General features: G+C 36.2%; 1 protein-coding gene across 7 annotated transcripts in view; it reads left to right on the top strand.

The window, feature by feature from the left end:
* Window positions 1–15,755, top strand: part of AP4E1 (adaptor related protein complex 4 subunit epsilon 1) — a 304,079-nt gene that overhangs the window by 241,743 nt on the left and 46,581 nt on the right. For all 7 annotated transcript variants that reach the window (XM_056810189.1, XM_056810192.1, XM_056810191.1 and 4 more), the window contains one exon: window positions 9,043–9,178. In XM_056810189.1, the coding sequence (XP_056666167.1) occupies window positions 9,043–9,178 (136 nt within the window). The remainder of the gene's footprint in view (window positions 1–9,042; window positions 9,179–15,755) is intronic.

Genomic DNA, 15,755 nt, shown 5'->3' on the forward strand with positions numbered 1-15,755 from the left:
CCTTCTCTGCCTGTTTTTCTCTCCCTGTATCCCCTCTCCTTCTCTTTTATCTTATTCATTCTCCGTTTCTATCTTCCCCCTCCCCCACTCTTTTTCTTCCTCCTTCTCTCTTCCCTGACTCTTTTCCTTGAAGGTTAGAGGCCACTTGTAGACCTGTCTTCATTACTGGTCAGCAGATGATAAGGAGTAACTGGAGTCCATTTTCCATCGTGCAGGTCCTTCAGAGATATATAGAGATATGTTAGATGACTACTCTGACAACAAAAATATTGCCAGATATGTCTCCTTTAAAAAAAAAACCCCAAAACTTATCTTCTGCCTTAGAACCAGTACATTATATTGATTCTGAGGCAAGAGAGCAGTAAGGGCTAGGCAGTGTGGGGGTGGAGGTGGTTAAGTGACTTGTCCAAAGTCATACAGCTGGGAAGAGCGGGGAAGGGTGTGAGGTCAGGTTGGAACCCAGGACCTTCTTTCCCTAGGTCTGGTTGTCAATCTACTGAGCCGCTTAGCTGTCTTCTAGAGATGTGCCTTATAAGGTTATATGATTTCAGAGATCGCTTTCAACCCTTAGATTCTGTCTGTGTCACTTTGGGATTTAATTTCTTCTACTAAAAATGAACAGGCTGGAGTAGATGATGTGGATCTTTTCTTCTAGTTCTAAATGCTATACTCGTAATTTTTTCATTTTATTTATTAAAATTTAAAATTTTTCCATTCTGTTTTCCATTAAAAATTTTTGTATTAAGTTTGAAAATTACTGCATCCAATTCCCTTAACATTTCTTAATTGCATTTCTTTGTCTCCATTTGTACATAGTCTTTTGTGTATGTGGTTTTTGATGCAGTTTCAGATATACTATTTTGGTATGAATTTTCTCCATTTTTTCTTAGACTTTAGATATTAATTTAATCATTAGATTACCATTTTAATAATTGATTTAATTATTCTCGGCAGTTAATACAGTGCCTGGCACAAAGCAAATTATTAATAAGTAATTGTTAACTATCAAAATCCTTATGTCAATTTTGGTTTGTTCATTGTTTCTCATAAAATTTTTTGGCAATTTTCATTGTTTTTGCTGTTCCTATTTCTGTTCTTATACTTGTGACCTCTTATTCTTTCATTTTCCCAAATGACTATCTCATTGTTGCATGTCATCCTGAAAGCAAAAGCTTAGTTTAAGTACTCTTCTTTGGATTATGTAATTTCTTAGTAGGCTTCATGTTCCCCAACTTGTTGAAGAAATTATAGGCCTGTTATACTTCAGGATATTTCCGGTAGTTATAAAACTATTCTTAAGCTTTTCTAGAATTCTTTCTAAAAGCTGTACCCTCTTACCACGAGAATTAAGCAGTCATTCTGCCAAGTGTACTTTCTAAAGCTTTATTCAAGGCATTGAGAGGTCACTTTATGTATGTACTCTAGATAGGAAAAGGACATTTGTCTTGATTCTAGCCACCAACTAAACAGCCCACAAGTATAACAGAATGACTTTTCATGGTCCATGATTTAGTTCCTTGATTCAGTTCATTTTGGTTACATAGTCTCAGGACCCAGAGATAATAACTCTTTGCATTTGTTCTAGGCAATGAGGTGGCATAGTGAATAGAGGCCTGGCCTGGTGTCAGGATGATAAGTCTTTCTGTTCTAATCTGGCCCTGGGAAAGTCCCAGCCCTTTTTGCCTCAGTTTCCTTATCTGTAAAAAATGAACTGGAGGATAAAATGGCAAACTACTTCAGCATCTTTGCTAAGAATACTCCAAATAGGGTCATGAGGAGCTAGATATGATTTTATATGACTGAAAAGCAGCAACAGCAGCACTAGCAGGAACAATAACAACAGTTTTCTTCTGGGGCAGTAAGGGAGACTTCAGATTTAAGTCATATTTGTAGGTAGGAGGGATATAACCCCATATCTGTAAACATTTATCATGGTGATTTGCTTTGCAGAAATAAGATCATCCCCTCAAATATTCTCTAACATTTTTATGTAAATGTGTAATTTTGACAAGAGACCCAATTTGTCTATTCTCCAATATATATTTTCATAGTGACTTCAGTGAGGGATGCTACAAAGGATGCTTACCTGTATTTTAGGTTCACTGCAAGTATTTGACAGTTTTAATTTGTTATACCTTATGTTAAAAGGGAAAGGAAGGGGCCCCTGGGATGATGGTAAGCTGGTTAGTCAGAATGTCTAGTGAGCTAACCCCCAAGGGTATTTCCTCCTTGCCCGGACAAAGAGCTGATGGCTACCCTCTGTCCTTTACTGGTAAGGTGGAGGCACGGGTAAATGCAGAAGTCTGAACCAGATTGGGAACACCACAGGAGTGGAGAAATGTCAGGAAATTTTGTGAAAACTTCCCTCCCCCCAACCCCCCCTGTCCCTTCTGGCCAAACCCCTTGCTGAAGGAAGATCAATGGCTTCTGATCCAGGACTTGGCATAATGTGGATCTAATAGAGATCTTCCTCCCAATAACCCTTCTCCCACCAGTCCTCTTTCTTCTTCCTTTAAAGATCTGACTGCTAATTATGAACAACAGCTATATATTTGGGATAGGATAACAAGGGTGAGATTAGGGAAGAGGTAAACAGGAGTTCCCCTTAGCTAAAGCATAGACTGAAGAAGGTCCTTTGGATTTGGCCAACAGCCAGGACCAGCTTGGAAATCTTTTCTGTCTTCTTGTATTCCTATGCTGGCTAACCTAATCTAGTATTAAAGATACCGCAAATGTCTATAGGAGTGCTGGCATGGAGGGAGATGTTTCAGTCTTCAGGATTGGCTCAGCCTGCCCTTCAGGGTAAACCCTCTCAGGCAACTGAATGTCCAGTCAGTCCACACAGGTCTTGTATTAACAGAGAGGCAGAATCAGTTCACAGTAACTATGGGCATCAGATATGATTGGGAAATCCTCAGGAAATGGTGGGTTTCCAATCCTGACATGGGAATGGGAGCTGCTTCACTCCAGGGTTCAAAACTGAACTGACCCCAGAGTTCGTTGGTTCCCCATAGTCCTGCCCCTGAACATTCCAACTGCTCCTGTCTGTCACTTCTACTTCTCCAGCATTCCATTTCAACTCTGTGTAAAATTTTCTCCCTTTCACTTCTACTCATCTTGCCAATTAAAAAAAATTGTTTTAAGTCTAGGAGTGTGTGTGTAGTACTTCTCCTACTAACCTGAATTTTTTTATATGACATTTATGGTATGGATACTAGAAACAAGAGACTGAAGTGTAGAGAGGAATCCATGCTTTAAGCTATTTATATTGAGCATTTAGTCACTTTTAGGATCCCCAGGACATAGCTTTCAGTCTTTATTTTTATTTATTTATAGATATTTTTCCATGGTTACATGATTCATGGTCTCTTCCCTCTTCCCTTCCCCCATCCCGTTATAATCATTGCATTATACATGTATTATTACTTGATATCTATTTCTATATTATTCATTTTTGTTATAATCTTTTAAAACTAAAACCACAAATCCTATACTGATATAAATAAGTGATAAATTACATGTTTTTCTTTTCTACTCCAACAGTTCTTTCTCTTGATGTGGATAGCATTCTTTCTCATAAGTCCACCAAGATTGTCTTAAATCATTGCATTGCTATTAGTAGCAAATTTGATTACATTTGATCATTCCACAATGTTACAATCTCTGTGTGCAATGTTCTGGTTCTGCTCCTTTCATTATGCATCAATTCAAGGAGGTCTTTATAGTTCATATAGTATTCCATCACCATCACATACTACAACTTGTTAAGCCATTCCCCAATTGAGGGATACCCCTTTGGTTTCCAAATTTTTGCCACCACAAAGAGCATGGATATGAATATTTTTGTACAACCCTTTTTTATTGTCTCTTTAGGGGTACAAACCTAGTAGTGGTATTGCTGGATCAAAGGGCATACATTTTTTTATAGCCCTTTGGATATAATTCCAAATTGCCTTCCAGAATGGTTGGATCAATTCACAACTCCACAACTCCACCAGCAATGCATTAGTGTCCCAATTTTACCACATCCCCTCCAACATTTATTATTTTCCTTTACTATCACATTGGCCAATCTGCTAGGTGTGAAATGGTACCACAGAGTTGTTTTGATTTTCATTTCTTTAATCAGGAGGGATTTAAAACACATTTTTACATGCGATTATTGATAGTTTTGATTTCTTCATCTGAAAACAGCCTATTCATATTTCTTGACCATTTGTCAATTGGAGAATGGCTTGATTTCTTATAAATTTGACTTAGTTCCTTACATATTTGGGAAATTAGACATTTCAGAGAATTATGTTATAAAAATTTTTTCCCAGTTTGTTGCTTCCCTTCTAATTTTGGTTGCATTGGTTTTGTTTGTACAAAAACCTTTTAATTTAACCAAAGTTATTCATTTTATATCTTGTACTGTTCTCTTATCTCTTGCTTGTTCTTAAATTCCTTCCTTTCCCATAGATCTGAAAGGTATACTATTCTATGTTCACCTGATTTATTTATGATTTCACTCTTTAAATTTACCCATTTTGGATTTATCTTGGTATGGGATGTGAGATGTTGATCTAAAACTAATTTTTCCCATAATGTTTTCCAATTTTCCCAGCAGTTTTTATCAAATAGTGAGCTTTTCCCCACCCCCCACCCCCAAACTGGGATCTTTGGGTTTTTTGAACATCAGCTTGCTGAGGTCATTTACCTCTAGTCTATTCCACTAATCCACGCATTAATCTCTTAGCCAGTACTATATTGTTTCGATGATCACTGCTTTATAGTACAGCTTAAGATCTGGTACTAATAGGTCCACATCCCTCACATTTTTTTTATTAGTTCCCATTCTTGATCTTTTCTTCCAGATGAATTTTGTTATAATTTTTTGTAATTGTACGAAAAATATTTTTGGTAGTTTGATAGGTATGACATTGAATAAGTAAATTAGTTTAGGTAGGATTGTCATTTTTATTATATTAGCTCATCCTACCCATGAGCAATTAATCTTTTTCCAGTTATTTAGATCTAGTTTTATTTGTAGTTGTGTCCATATAATTCCTGAATTTGCCTTGGCAGATAAATTCCCAAATATTTTATATTGTCTAGAGTGCAAAATGCATTTCTGAAAAACCTGGAAAGACTTGGAATGAACTGATGTAGGGTGAAATGAGCATAATCAAGAGAATGATTTATATTTTAAAAAGTTGTGATGTCAAACAAATTTGAAAGACTGAAGATTTCTGATAGTGCAATGGCCAACCATAATTACAGATTCTTTCTGTAAATTCTGACAGAGAAGTGATAATATGCAAATGACATTTGTGAATATGACTGATGTAGGACTTGGAGAGAGAAGAAATAATACTTATTAATTGAAAAAAAGTTAGTTAAAACAAAAAGAACGCCACCTGTTTGTGTCCTGCCTATAGTAGATGCCCAACAGATTGTGTTTTTGTTGTTGATTAATGAATGCCAGGTTAGGAAAACACAGGACAATGAATTTTGCCAAAAATTGCATCTGGTTCTTTTCCTCAAGCTACCATATAAATTGAGACCATGGTATAAGCAAAACAATTACGTAGATTTGTACTTTGGAAAATTAACTAGGACCATTGTTTACTTAAAAAAAAAAAAACCTTACCTTCCATCTTGGAATCAATACTGTGTATTCATTCCAAGGCAGAAGAGTGGTAAGGGCTAGGCAGTGGGGGTTAAATGACTTGCCCAGGGTCACACAGATGGGAAGTATCTGAGGCCAGCTTTGAATCTAGGACCTCCTGTCTCTAGGCCTTGGCTCTCAATCCACTGAACTATCCAGCATCCCTGCCATGGTTTACTTTGAACAGAACATTAATAAAAGATTACTGGCTCTTATAATAACATACATAGATGATTATACAATGAAGGTCAGAAATGAGCAAAATGAAGTCACAATAGATTTTTGACCCTAGAAAATAATCCAGTAAAAGGAAGGGGTTAAATTTTGCTTTTTAGGTCCCCAAACCAGTACTTACTAGGATTGTTGAGTTTTAGCAAATGAGTTTAAACTTGACAAGGCTCTTGAATTCATCAATGTGGCTGAAAGATCATGTTTGGTAATTAAATTACAAGATAAAGGATGATGAGAGAAGTTGTCTGATTTATTCTAAATTAAACTTTTTACTATACTATATATAAAGAACAGGAAGGAATCCATTTGGTAAAGAAATATTTAGGAGTTCTTTAGGAATGGATAACTTCTGTGTTGAAAAGAATTTTATTAGTTGAGGAAAGAGGACTAGACTTACAAGGATGTAAAACCTAATCAGGAATACTTAGCTTTGAATCCTGAATCTACTACGTATGTGACCCTGGTTATGTTAAGTATCAATAGAATAGGGAGATACTGAAGATTATAGGAAGTTCAAGGAAGCCTGGTGGAAGGACCTAATAAAACACGAAGAATATTTATTTTCATATTCATGGAAAAAAAAAACCCCTAGCAACTTTACATAATAGTATAGGGAAAAGAGCGACTTCAGTATTGGTACACAGAAATGCTCTACTATTAGTTTAGTTTGGAGATGAAGTTTTATACTGGAGACTTTGCCATTTGTGAATTTTAGATTTTCTATGCCCTGATTAGTTTTAAAAATCCTAACAAACAGGAATGTTAAACACCCCTACTTAAGGATTAAGTGTTGAGGAGGTATGGCCGATGACAGACATGTGCAAGCAAGTGACAAATGAGAAAACAACTGACAGACCCCCTGGGCTGTTCTAGGTCAAGCTTAAGCTGCCATTGGTGCATGTGAGATGCAGGAAGTGATGTAAAGAAAAGTCTATATTTGTGTCACTTCCTCTCTCTGCTCTCTTTGGCAGCAGAGGCATTGAGTTCTGAGTCTCTCTCGTGGAGACATTGGGTTCAGCAGGAGTGCGGCTTGTGGCAGCATCTTGGCATTTTGGTGTGCTTGCAGCTTTTGTCTGGGTTTGGTGGCGAGGGTCCTTGGTGAGGTGACTGGGAGAAACTCAGTAGTGTGGGTCCGGTGAGGCATCTTCCCTGAGCTCTCTTGGACTTTAGGCTAATTCCTTTTTTTTTTTCCCTTTACTTCCTAAAACACTATCCTCCTAGGAGGCCCCTCATCTCAGAGGAGACCTGGTGGCTGAGGTCTCTGAACTTCCCTTAGCTTAGGCTAGGCAGGAGAAATCTTATACCTTTTTCCTCTTTCTCTTCTTCTTAATTTCTTCCCTCTATATTAATTAAACCACTACAAAATTCCCAAACTGACTTGAGTATTTTTATTTGGATTGAATTAAATCCCTGGCAACCACTAGTATAATATATTCAGTCAAAAACCCCTAAATTTACCCCTTGCACATTCATGTGGAGAAGAACTATATGTTGGCCATTTGTAATGTGTAATTGATGGTTTAATAAAAGAAGTTTTCATTTTTTTTTAAATTCTGAACTTAAATACCAAAAAATATGAACATTTCTGTTATTGTAGATAAGGAGAAGATTGCATGTGAGACAAACTTTATTAGGTAGAACTTACTTTTTCTTTTAAAATAATATATAATAAATTCAACATGTAACTTTCAGAGTTCTTCTTGACTATGACTTCTGGATGCAAGAATATTCTAAGTCAGAAAGGAATAGCTTGTATTAGAAAGATTAGAAATAGCTTGTATTAGAAAGATTAGAAAGAAATAGCATGTATCATGTATTGTAATATAGGCCAATAAGGGAGGTTACATCCACCTACACTGGTAAAATTGGGGAGAAAGAGAAAGGATTGAGAGAATGAGAGGGAAGAAGAGGTTGGCCTTCCCCTCTTTTCCCCTTGGTAAAGACAGCCCAAGTTTGTCTTCCTGAGGGACAGAATATGTCTCCTCAGAGAATGGTGTTGGGAGGTGGAGGTTAAGGACTGGAGGAGAGGGCTTTAAGGAAATGACCCACTGTCTCCCTTTTTGATCTTAGTTATTGTTGAGAGGCAGGAAAGATTTTTCTGCCTCTGGATCCTCCCAGTACCCCAGCTACCACTTTCCTCTTTAAGATCTGAATTCACTCCTCAGTCCTGGTCTTGAGCTAGTCCTCCTCTTTGGGGAGAGGTATGATTCTCCCCAAATCTTCAGTCCCCTTCTTTGGTCAGAAAGTAGGCAGACTTGATCTAACTAATAACACTTTAATAGAGAACCACACAAGGAAGGGAAATTGAAAGTTGGGTAAGGAAAGTGGGTAGTAGGAGTTCCTAGAGACTAGCTACTAATCCCCCTCCCCCAAATCTCGGGAGTCCAGGCCCTTAGTCTTGACCCCTCTTCTGGTCAACTACTGGTTGTTCCTACTCTTGAGCTAGGAATAGAGAGGTGGGGAAAATCCTCTCTAGATGGCTTCTTTCAAAGTCCAATCTACAATGTTTGAGATGAGCAAAAGACTTCCAAGGATCACCAGGAAGCAGTTGGTGTCCAGAGAGAGAGAGATCTCCAGCCTTTGAGATTCTCTTGTCAGGCTCTCAACTCAGGAATGAGTTGAAGTGGCAGTTTTGAGTTCTACTCAGCCTCTGCTCTCATCCTGGAATCTTGGGTCTCTTCCTTTCTGCCCCTCCCCCATGTGGGCTGCTTCTTGCTTTACTGGATCAGATTTCCTTCTTTTGCATCTTCCTCTTTTTTTGCATATTCTTTTCTTACAGCATCTTGTAGCCCAGTGGTTCTCAAAGTGTGGTCTGGGGTTTCCTGAGATCCCCAAGACCCTCTTAGAGGTCAAATAATACTGATTGTTCAGGTTAAGATTACTAGTATTAATTTCTAACATAGTAAGTATTAATAGCTTTAAATCTTATAAGCAAAAGCTCTTTGGGAATTACTCAATTTTTAATAATTAAATGGGTTTTAAGACAAAAAAATTTTGAGAACTACTACTGTAGCCTATGGTCCTGAATTACTTTTTCTATTGAAGGAATCTGTCAGTACCAAGAATTTAATTCTCTAAACAGTGAAAAATAAATTTGCCCCCCCCCCCCCTTTTTGGTTTGTTTTTAAATGTGATTCCCTGTTGTCTTTTTAAAATTTCAGTTCTCAATTTTGAACCATATGGACTGTCCTTTTCTTCAAATATGTCTTCATCTGGTTACACTGGACGGCAGTCTCCAGCTGGCATCTCTCTTAGTTCTGATGTATCCGGAAATAGTGCTGAAACAGGACAGAAGGAGTAAGTTCCTTTCTTGTTGAAATTAGATGCTAGGTGAGAACATGTAAATGTTTAAATGTCTTTCTTCTGGTGTGCCATTTGTTTTCCACTTGTTTATTTTCTTGGTGTATTTTAATGGGTTTAGAATGAATTCTATTCACATAATTTCCTTGGTCTTCAAATAATTTCCAAAAGGATAGTAACATCTGTTATAGCTCATTTCATTTTAATGACTTAATAATGTCCTTGGAATATAAATCATTAGAAAGTTGATTTTTTTAACATGTATAACATCTCATTTCAGTGCAGTATAGTATATGTATGAAATGAAATCAGTAGTATGACTTTAAAATTTTTTTACTTTCAGTCTTAGTAATAACTCTAAGAAGAAAGGGCAAGGGCTAGGCAAACAGGGTTATGTGACTTGCCTAGGGTCACATAGCTAGGGAGAATATAACTTTTTAATTGATAAATCACTTAGGTAGTCTTTAAAACAATTACGATGTGTGTTGGTGTCTAAAATGTTTTCAAAGTCTTTTTTCCTAATTGCCTTGAGCCTTTGGCATATTCTTTTTTGAATAATAATACTGATAATTCACATTTTTATAGCATTTTAAGTCTTGTAAAGTGCTTTCCTCATAATAACCTTTGAAGTAATCAGTGCAAATAGCATTATCCCTAATTTAAGGATTAGATAAAGATTATGACTTGGCCAGGATCATACAACTAACCCAAGTTTTTTGATATTCACACCCAATATCTTCCTATTGTATCATGCTGTATTTCTTTTGCAAGTAAGTACAAGTTTGTGGGGTTGGATGGTAGAAGGTGTTAGAATTTGATTTTTAGAGATATCCTAATGTCATTCAGATCCCATTCTGATGAATAAGGTGGATGATTACTAGGAAGTACTGTTTTAACAAGCTTAAAAACAAAATGTGATTGTAAAGTAATGAAATATATTTTCTTATGTGGTTTGTAAATTTGCTCTAAAAGCACATTTCAGTGCTTTAAGCAATGACTCTATCATTAACATGAGTATAACTTCCAGGGCATGGGTTCTTAAAATTTTCTGCGTGTTTTAGACCCCTTTAATAGAACCCCTAATGAACTTTTAGATCCCTTTTTATAATAATATTTTAAAATGGTAAAATATATAGGATTATAAAGGAAACCAATTTTATTAAAATACATTTATTAAAGGATAAAAATAACAGCAACAATTTCACTGACCACAGATTATGAAACCCCTTTTCTAAGGTTACCACTCTGTAGGTCAGTGCTTTTTTTGGATGTATAAGCCTTATATAGTTGATTAAATATTATTGTGATTCAAAAGTTGTTAAATCATATAGATATTCTTTGAATGAAATACTTATAAAAAATAGATATGTTACATGGAATCATGATATACTAAATACAGTAGTAGAAATTCCAATTGTGTATATACCTTTTTCTTCTCTACTGCTACTACCAATTCCTTTACTATGCATTGCCAACTCAACTAGGCCAGAGGCCAGTAGATTTGGTCTGGAAGAATGAGTCAAGAATGTGAGTGGTAATTGTAGAAAGGGCTAGCTAAAGTACCAAGAAGCAGAGAGAAGAGGGAGAAAATGGATAGCAACCCACCATTCCTAAGTATGAATTAACTTAGATTCATAAAACAGATTTTGCATGATGTGGGATTGGATTTGGGACTGAATACCTTGAAGTATTTTTATAAGGGCTACTAACACATATTTACTACTCATGGGAAAGGTAGCTTAAGAAAGTTCATGTGCTATATTTAGAAGGTGAGGCATACAAGATAATTTCACAGAGAAGCTTCTTTCTTCCTTCTTAGTTTCCTTTTTTCTTTTAAATATTTTCTTTATAACTTTTATTTAATTATTTTCTTATATCATATTTGCCAAAATTAACTGTCCTGTGAATGGTGAATTCTCCCTCATAAAGAAAAAGAATTAAACAAAACTGATCAATAAAACAATAGTATTTTAATTACTCTGCACCTGTGGTTTCTCAACTCTATACTGAGAGGTGTACTTTATTTTTTGTACTCGGCAAACAGGATAATTGAAATTTGTGAGAGTTTTTTTGTATATGATTTTTCTTTTTGTAAGTATTGAGTACTTTTTTTTGGTTCTGCATTCTTTGCTCTATGGTGTTTTATACAAGTCTTTTTTTTATGTGTTTTTCTTTATACTTGTTATTCTCTACATTTGCCATTTCTTAGTAATGGAATAAATATTCTTTTACATTTATATACATGGTTAGTTCACCTATTTCTCAGTCTGTGTTTATTTTGTTAACATTTTTTGAGAGGATAGAGGGATAATACTTGACATAGTGATTCTATGAGTATTTTGATATATATATATGGAATCTTTCTGTTTTTAACTTCTTTGTGGTTTTTATGTCCAATAGCGAGATTGTTAAATCAGATGGCCACATTGAAACACTTTAGTTACCTTTGCGTAATAATTTCAAATTGTTTTGAGGAATGGTTGGATTGATCCTACCAGTTCTACCAGTAGTTTATTAATGTACTGTCTTCCTACAACCCTACGAACCTTGCCTATTGCTATCTTTTATAATTTTTTTCAACTCAATAGATATGAAACAAAATCTTAGAGTTAAATTTTCAGTTTTCATGACTAGAGACTTATTTCTCATTACACTCCTACTGTATATGGCACTATTTTAGGCATTGGAAGTAAAAAAAAAAACAAAAAACTGAACAGTCTTTAATCTTCAAGGAACTTACATTCTGGGGGCAGCTGGGTAACTCAGTGTATTGTGAGCCAGGCCTAGAGACAGGACCTCCTGGATTCAAATCTGCCCTCAAACACTTCCCAGCTGTGTGACCCTGTGCAAGTCACTTAATCCCCATTGCCTAGCCCATACCACTCTTCTGCCTTGGAACCAATACACAGTATTGATTCCAAGATGGAAGGTAAGGGTTTAAAAAAAAAAAAGGAACTTACATTCTTTTTAGCTAAGGATAGGAACTGGAACATTTTTTCTTATGGTTATTATTTGCTTTTCTTCTGAAAACTATTTGTTTCTATCCTTGGACCATTTATAGAGCATTGACCTTTGGCATTTGTACATTCCATATACATACTTTGTGTCAGTTCTTTATATGCTTCAGATACTAGACTTTTAAAAAAGATATTTGATGTAGAGACTTTCCCCAATTCTCTATTTTAGGTTCATTGGTTTTTGTGTAGAATTTTATAAAAGTTTATGTAATCAAGGCTATATTCTATCTTTTATAATAATTTCTATCAGGGGGCAGCTGGGTGGCTCAGTGGATTGAGAGTCAGGCCCAGAGATGGGAAGTCCTAGGTTCAAATCTGGCCTCAGACACTTCCCAGTTGTGTGACCCTGGGCAAGTCACTTGACCCCCATTGCCTAGCCCTTACCACTCTTCTGCCTTGGAGCCAATACACAGTATTGACTCCAAGACAGAAAGTAAGGGTTTAAAAAATAATAATAATAATTTCTATCCCTTGTGTAATTTGAACTTTTTTCTTTTAACTGCAAATGCTTCTTCCTTTTGTTCTCTAAACATTTTTTTCTGATAAAAACTTTTATATTTGGATCACATATCTGTTTGTATCCTATGTGGTATAAGATGCTGGTCTAACACTCATATCTGTCAAGCTGTTTTCTAATGGCAAGTGCTTTAGTGGTTTGTGTTCTTGAGTTTGGATTTCAGATATTTCTTACTTTGCATTCTTCAGGGTCTCAGCTCCTATGTTTTTTCTGAATAATCAATAAGAGAGGTGAAGGGCTCTTATCTGGATTTTGGTGAAGTTAAAGCAACCTTAGAGAAAAAAACATTGCTTCTTTATCTCTTTCCCTCTCCCTTTTGGTTCCAGTAGACAGTGATAATAAAAACCAAGTTTGTAGGAGAATGTTTAAGCTTCATTTATGGAATTTTGCCCAAGGGGAGAAGATCAAAGGGAAAGAGGAGGAGGAGTAGTAATAATAACAATAATAATAACAAGCAATCCACTTTTATAGAATACTTTACACAATCAGCTTGGGAGATAATCTATTAAAATTGATTAATTTACATTAACCCATGAAGGTATACAGAGTTCTTTTTTCTTGAAACCTATGAAATAGATAATTCAAAATGTTATTTTTATTTTGCTCACTTAGTACTTGGGGCCTTATGATTTGGATAGTGTAGGCGGCGCTCTTTCTACTGACAAAGATGACAGTTATTCTGTGACTTAGTAAGTACTTTATATTGTTGTGGCAAAAAAATTAATCCCTTCATTTGGCCTACAAATAAGCCTTTCCAAATTTAAGTTAGGAAGATAATAGACATATGGCCAGTCTCTGAGCTTTATACTCATTACAGATCAGGAAACTATTTTAATAAAAATCCAAGATTTTTAAATTTTTGTTCGAGAAAGATCTTTAAGGAAGAAACTTGCCAGCTCCTAAATTCAGAGAATGAACTGTTGCAGAAAGATGCCAGGAAACCTACACTACAGGAAGATCCAGAATGAACCTTGGGGTTTGGTTGATTGAACTGAAGGTTGATTGAACATTTATTTTGAATGTACACTCTTATGCCAAAGGGGACTGCTCCCTAATTGGCTTTTGTCAATGCACCCAGCAAAACATTGGTTTCTCTCTCTCTCTCTCTCTCTCTCTCTCTCTCTCTCTCTCTCTCTCTCTCTCTCTCTCTCTCTCTCTCTCTCTCCCTCTCCCCCTCTCCCCCTCTCTCCCTCTCTCCCTCTCTCCTTCTATCTCTCTCTCTCTCCCCCTCTCCCTATCCCATTTCCCCCTTATCTCTAACTATTGTAATTTCATAGCTGGTATGTTTATAAGACCCATCAGAGACTAGTCTTCCTCAGGGGGGGGGAATGTAAATTTAAAAACTATTACACCCTAATCAGACTGTACTTTAGAAGATCTGGTTTAGCTATTTCCTGATCAGTAACAATGGAGATACTTGGAATAAGAGAATCAGGTCTTGAAAACTCTACATTTTTCCACCCTTCTTAGTTTAACAAGATTAGGAAGGTCTGCATCAAACTCAAGATTTAATTTTCTGAGGAAATGTGCAGAAAGATGTGCAGAAAAACGGACAGACCCCTGGGCTGTCCTAAATTAAGCTAAGTGATCATTAGTACAAATGAGACGCAGGAAAGTGACGTAAAACTGTTCATATAAGGCATGTCACTTCCTCTCTCTTCCTCTTTCCCTGGAGAGGCGACTCTGGCTAGCAACGTGCTAGGTGGTCTGAAAATCTTAGAGTGGTCGCAGTTATTTTGTCTGGGTTTGGTGGTGAGTTTTGCCCTGGAACTGATTTCAGGTTCAGTCATCTTGGCTTAGCCCTTTCCTTTTGGAGTCCAAGCTGACTCCTTCCTCCTTCATACTCCAAAACCTTATCTCCTAATCTCTAGCCAGGCTGATGGGGTGGGGGTGGGGGTGAGAGTGGGGGGAACCTACTCCTTTCCTTCTTCCTCCTTAATCTCCACTATCAATGAAATCATTATAAAATTTCCAGCTGACTTGGGTATTTCATTAAGGATTTTTATAAATAAAATCCTTGGTGACCAAATATAATTATTACGTTCAATCTCAACCATAATTTTAACCTTTACAAAACTGAGACATACAGAGATTAAGTGACATGTAAAGGCACACAGTGAGGTAGTGGAAGAGCTGGAGTTCAAACACCAGTCTTTTGGCAGGTTCAGTGCTCTACTCTGCCACCCTACTTGCCAATAGTTGAAATATATACATCTCTTTTCTGGGATTTCTATAAGATAGATGAAGGTGATAGATAATATATCTCTAGATGAAATCTGTAGGAGAAAAAGCTTTTAAAAAGTAGTTATTAAGAAGGCAGTTAGGTGGCTTAGTGGATTGAGAGTCAGGCCCAGGGATGTGAGGTCCTGAGTTCAAATCTGGATTCAGACACTTCCTAGCTGTGTGACCTTGGGCAAGTCACTTAACCCCCATTGCCTAGCCCTTAACACACTTCTGCCTTAGAACTGATCCACAGTATTGATTCTAAGGTGAAAGGTAAGGGCTTTAAAAAATAAATACAAATAGTTATTGATCTGCTTCTTAGGTATTTTCCCATTTTGACAGTCTTAAGAAAAAACTTTATTAACTCCTTTGTTGTTGCTTGAACTTTTTTGAATCTAAGCAGAATATTAGATGTGTGGGTGATATCATGCTAAGTAGAACCAGTCCAGATTCCAGAGACCCGTGATACACTATTATAAATGAATGTAGCCAACAACCACTTATCACTTATCAGAAATAATATAATTGTGATGCAATGATGAATAAACTCAACAGTTTTCATCTTATTCCTTTTTAATAAAATTATAGGTTAATAAATCAGACTTTTAAAATTCATTTGGAACCTCTTTTTATTATTGCCTCTCTTTTAAAAAAATATATATATATATTTATTTTTATCCTCTTTCTCCCTTTCCCACAACATTGAAGACATCATCCAGCAAAATGTAAAGATTATGTCTTTTGTGTTTCTATTTCTCTATTCATTGTCTGGAGGTGAACACTTACAAGTTATTCTTCAAATATAAAATCTATAGCT

The sequence above is a fragment of the Monodelphis domestica genome, chromosome 1, assembly GCF_027887165.1.
Source record: "Monodelphis domestica isolate mMonDom1 chromosome 1, mMonDom1.pri, whole genome shotgun sequence".
NCBI lineage: Eukaryota > Metazoa > Chordata > Mammalia > Didelphimorphia > Didelphidae > Monodelphis > Monodelphis domestica.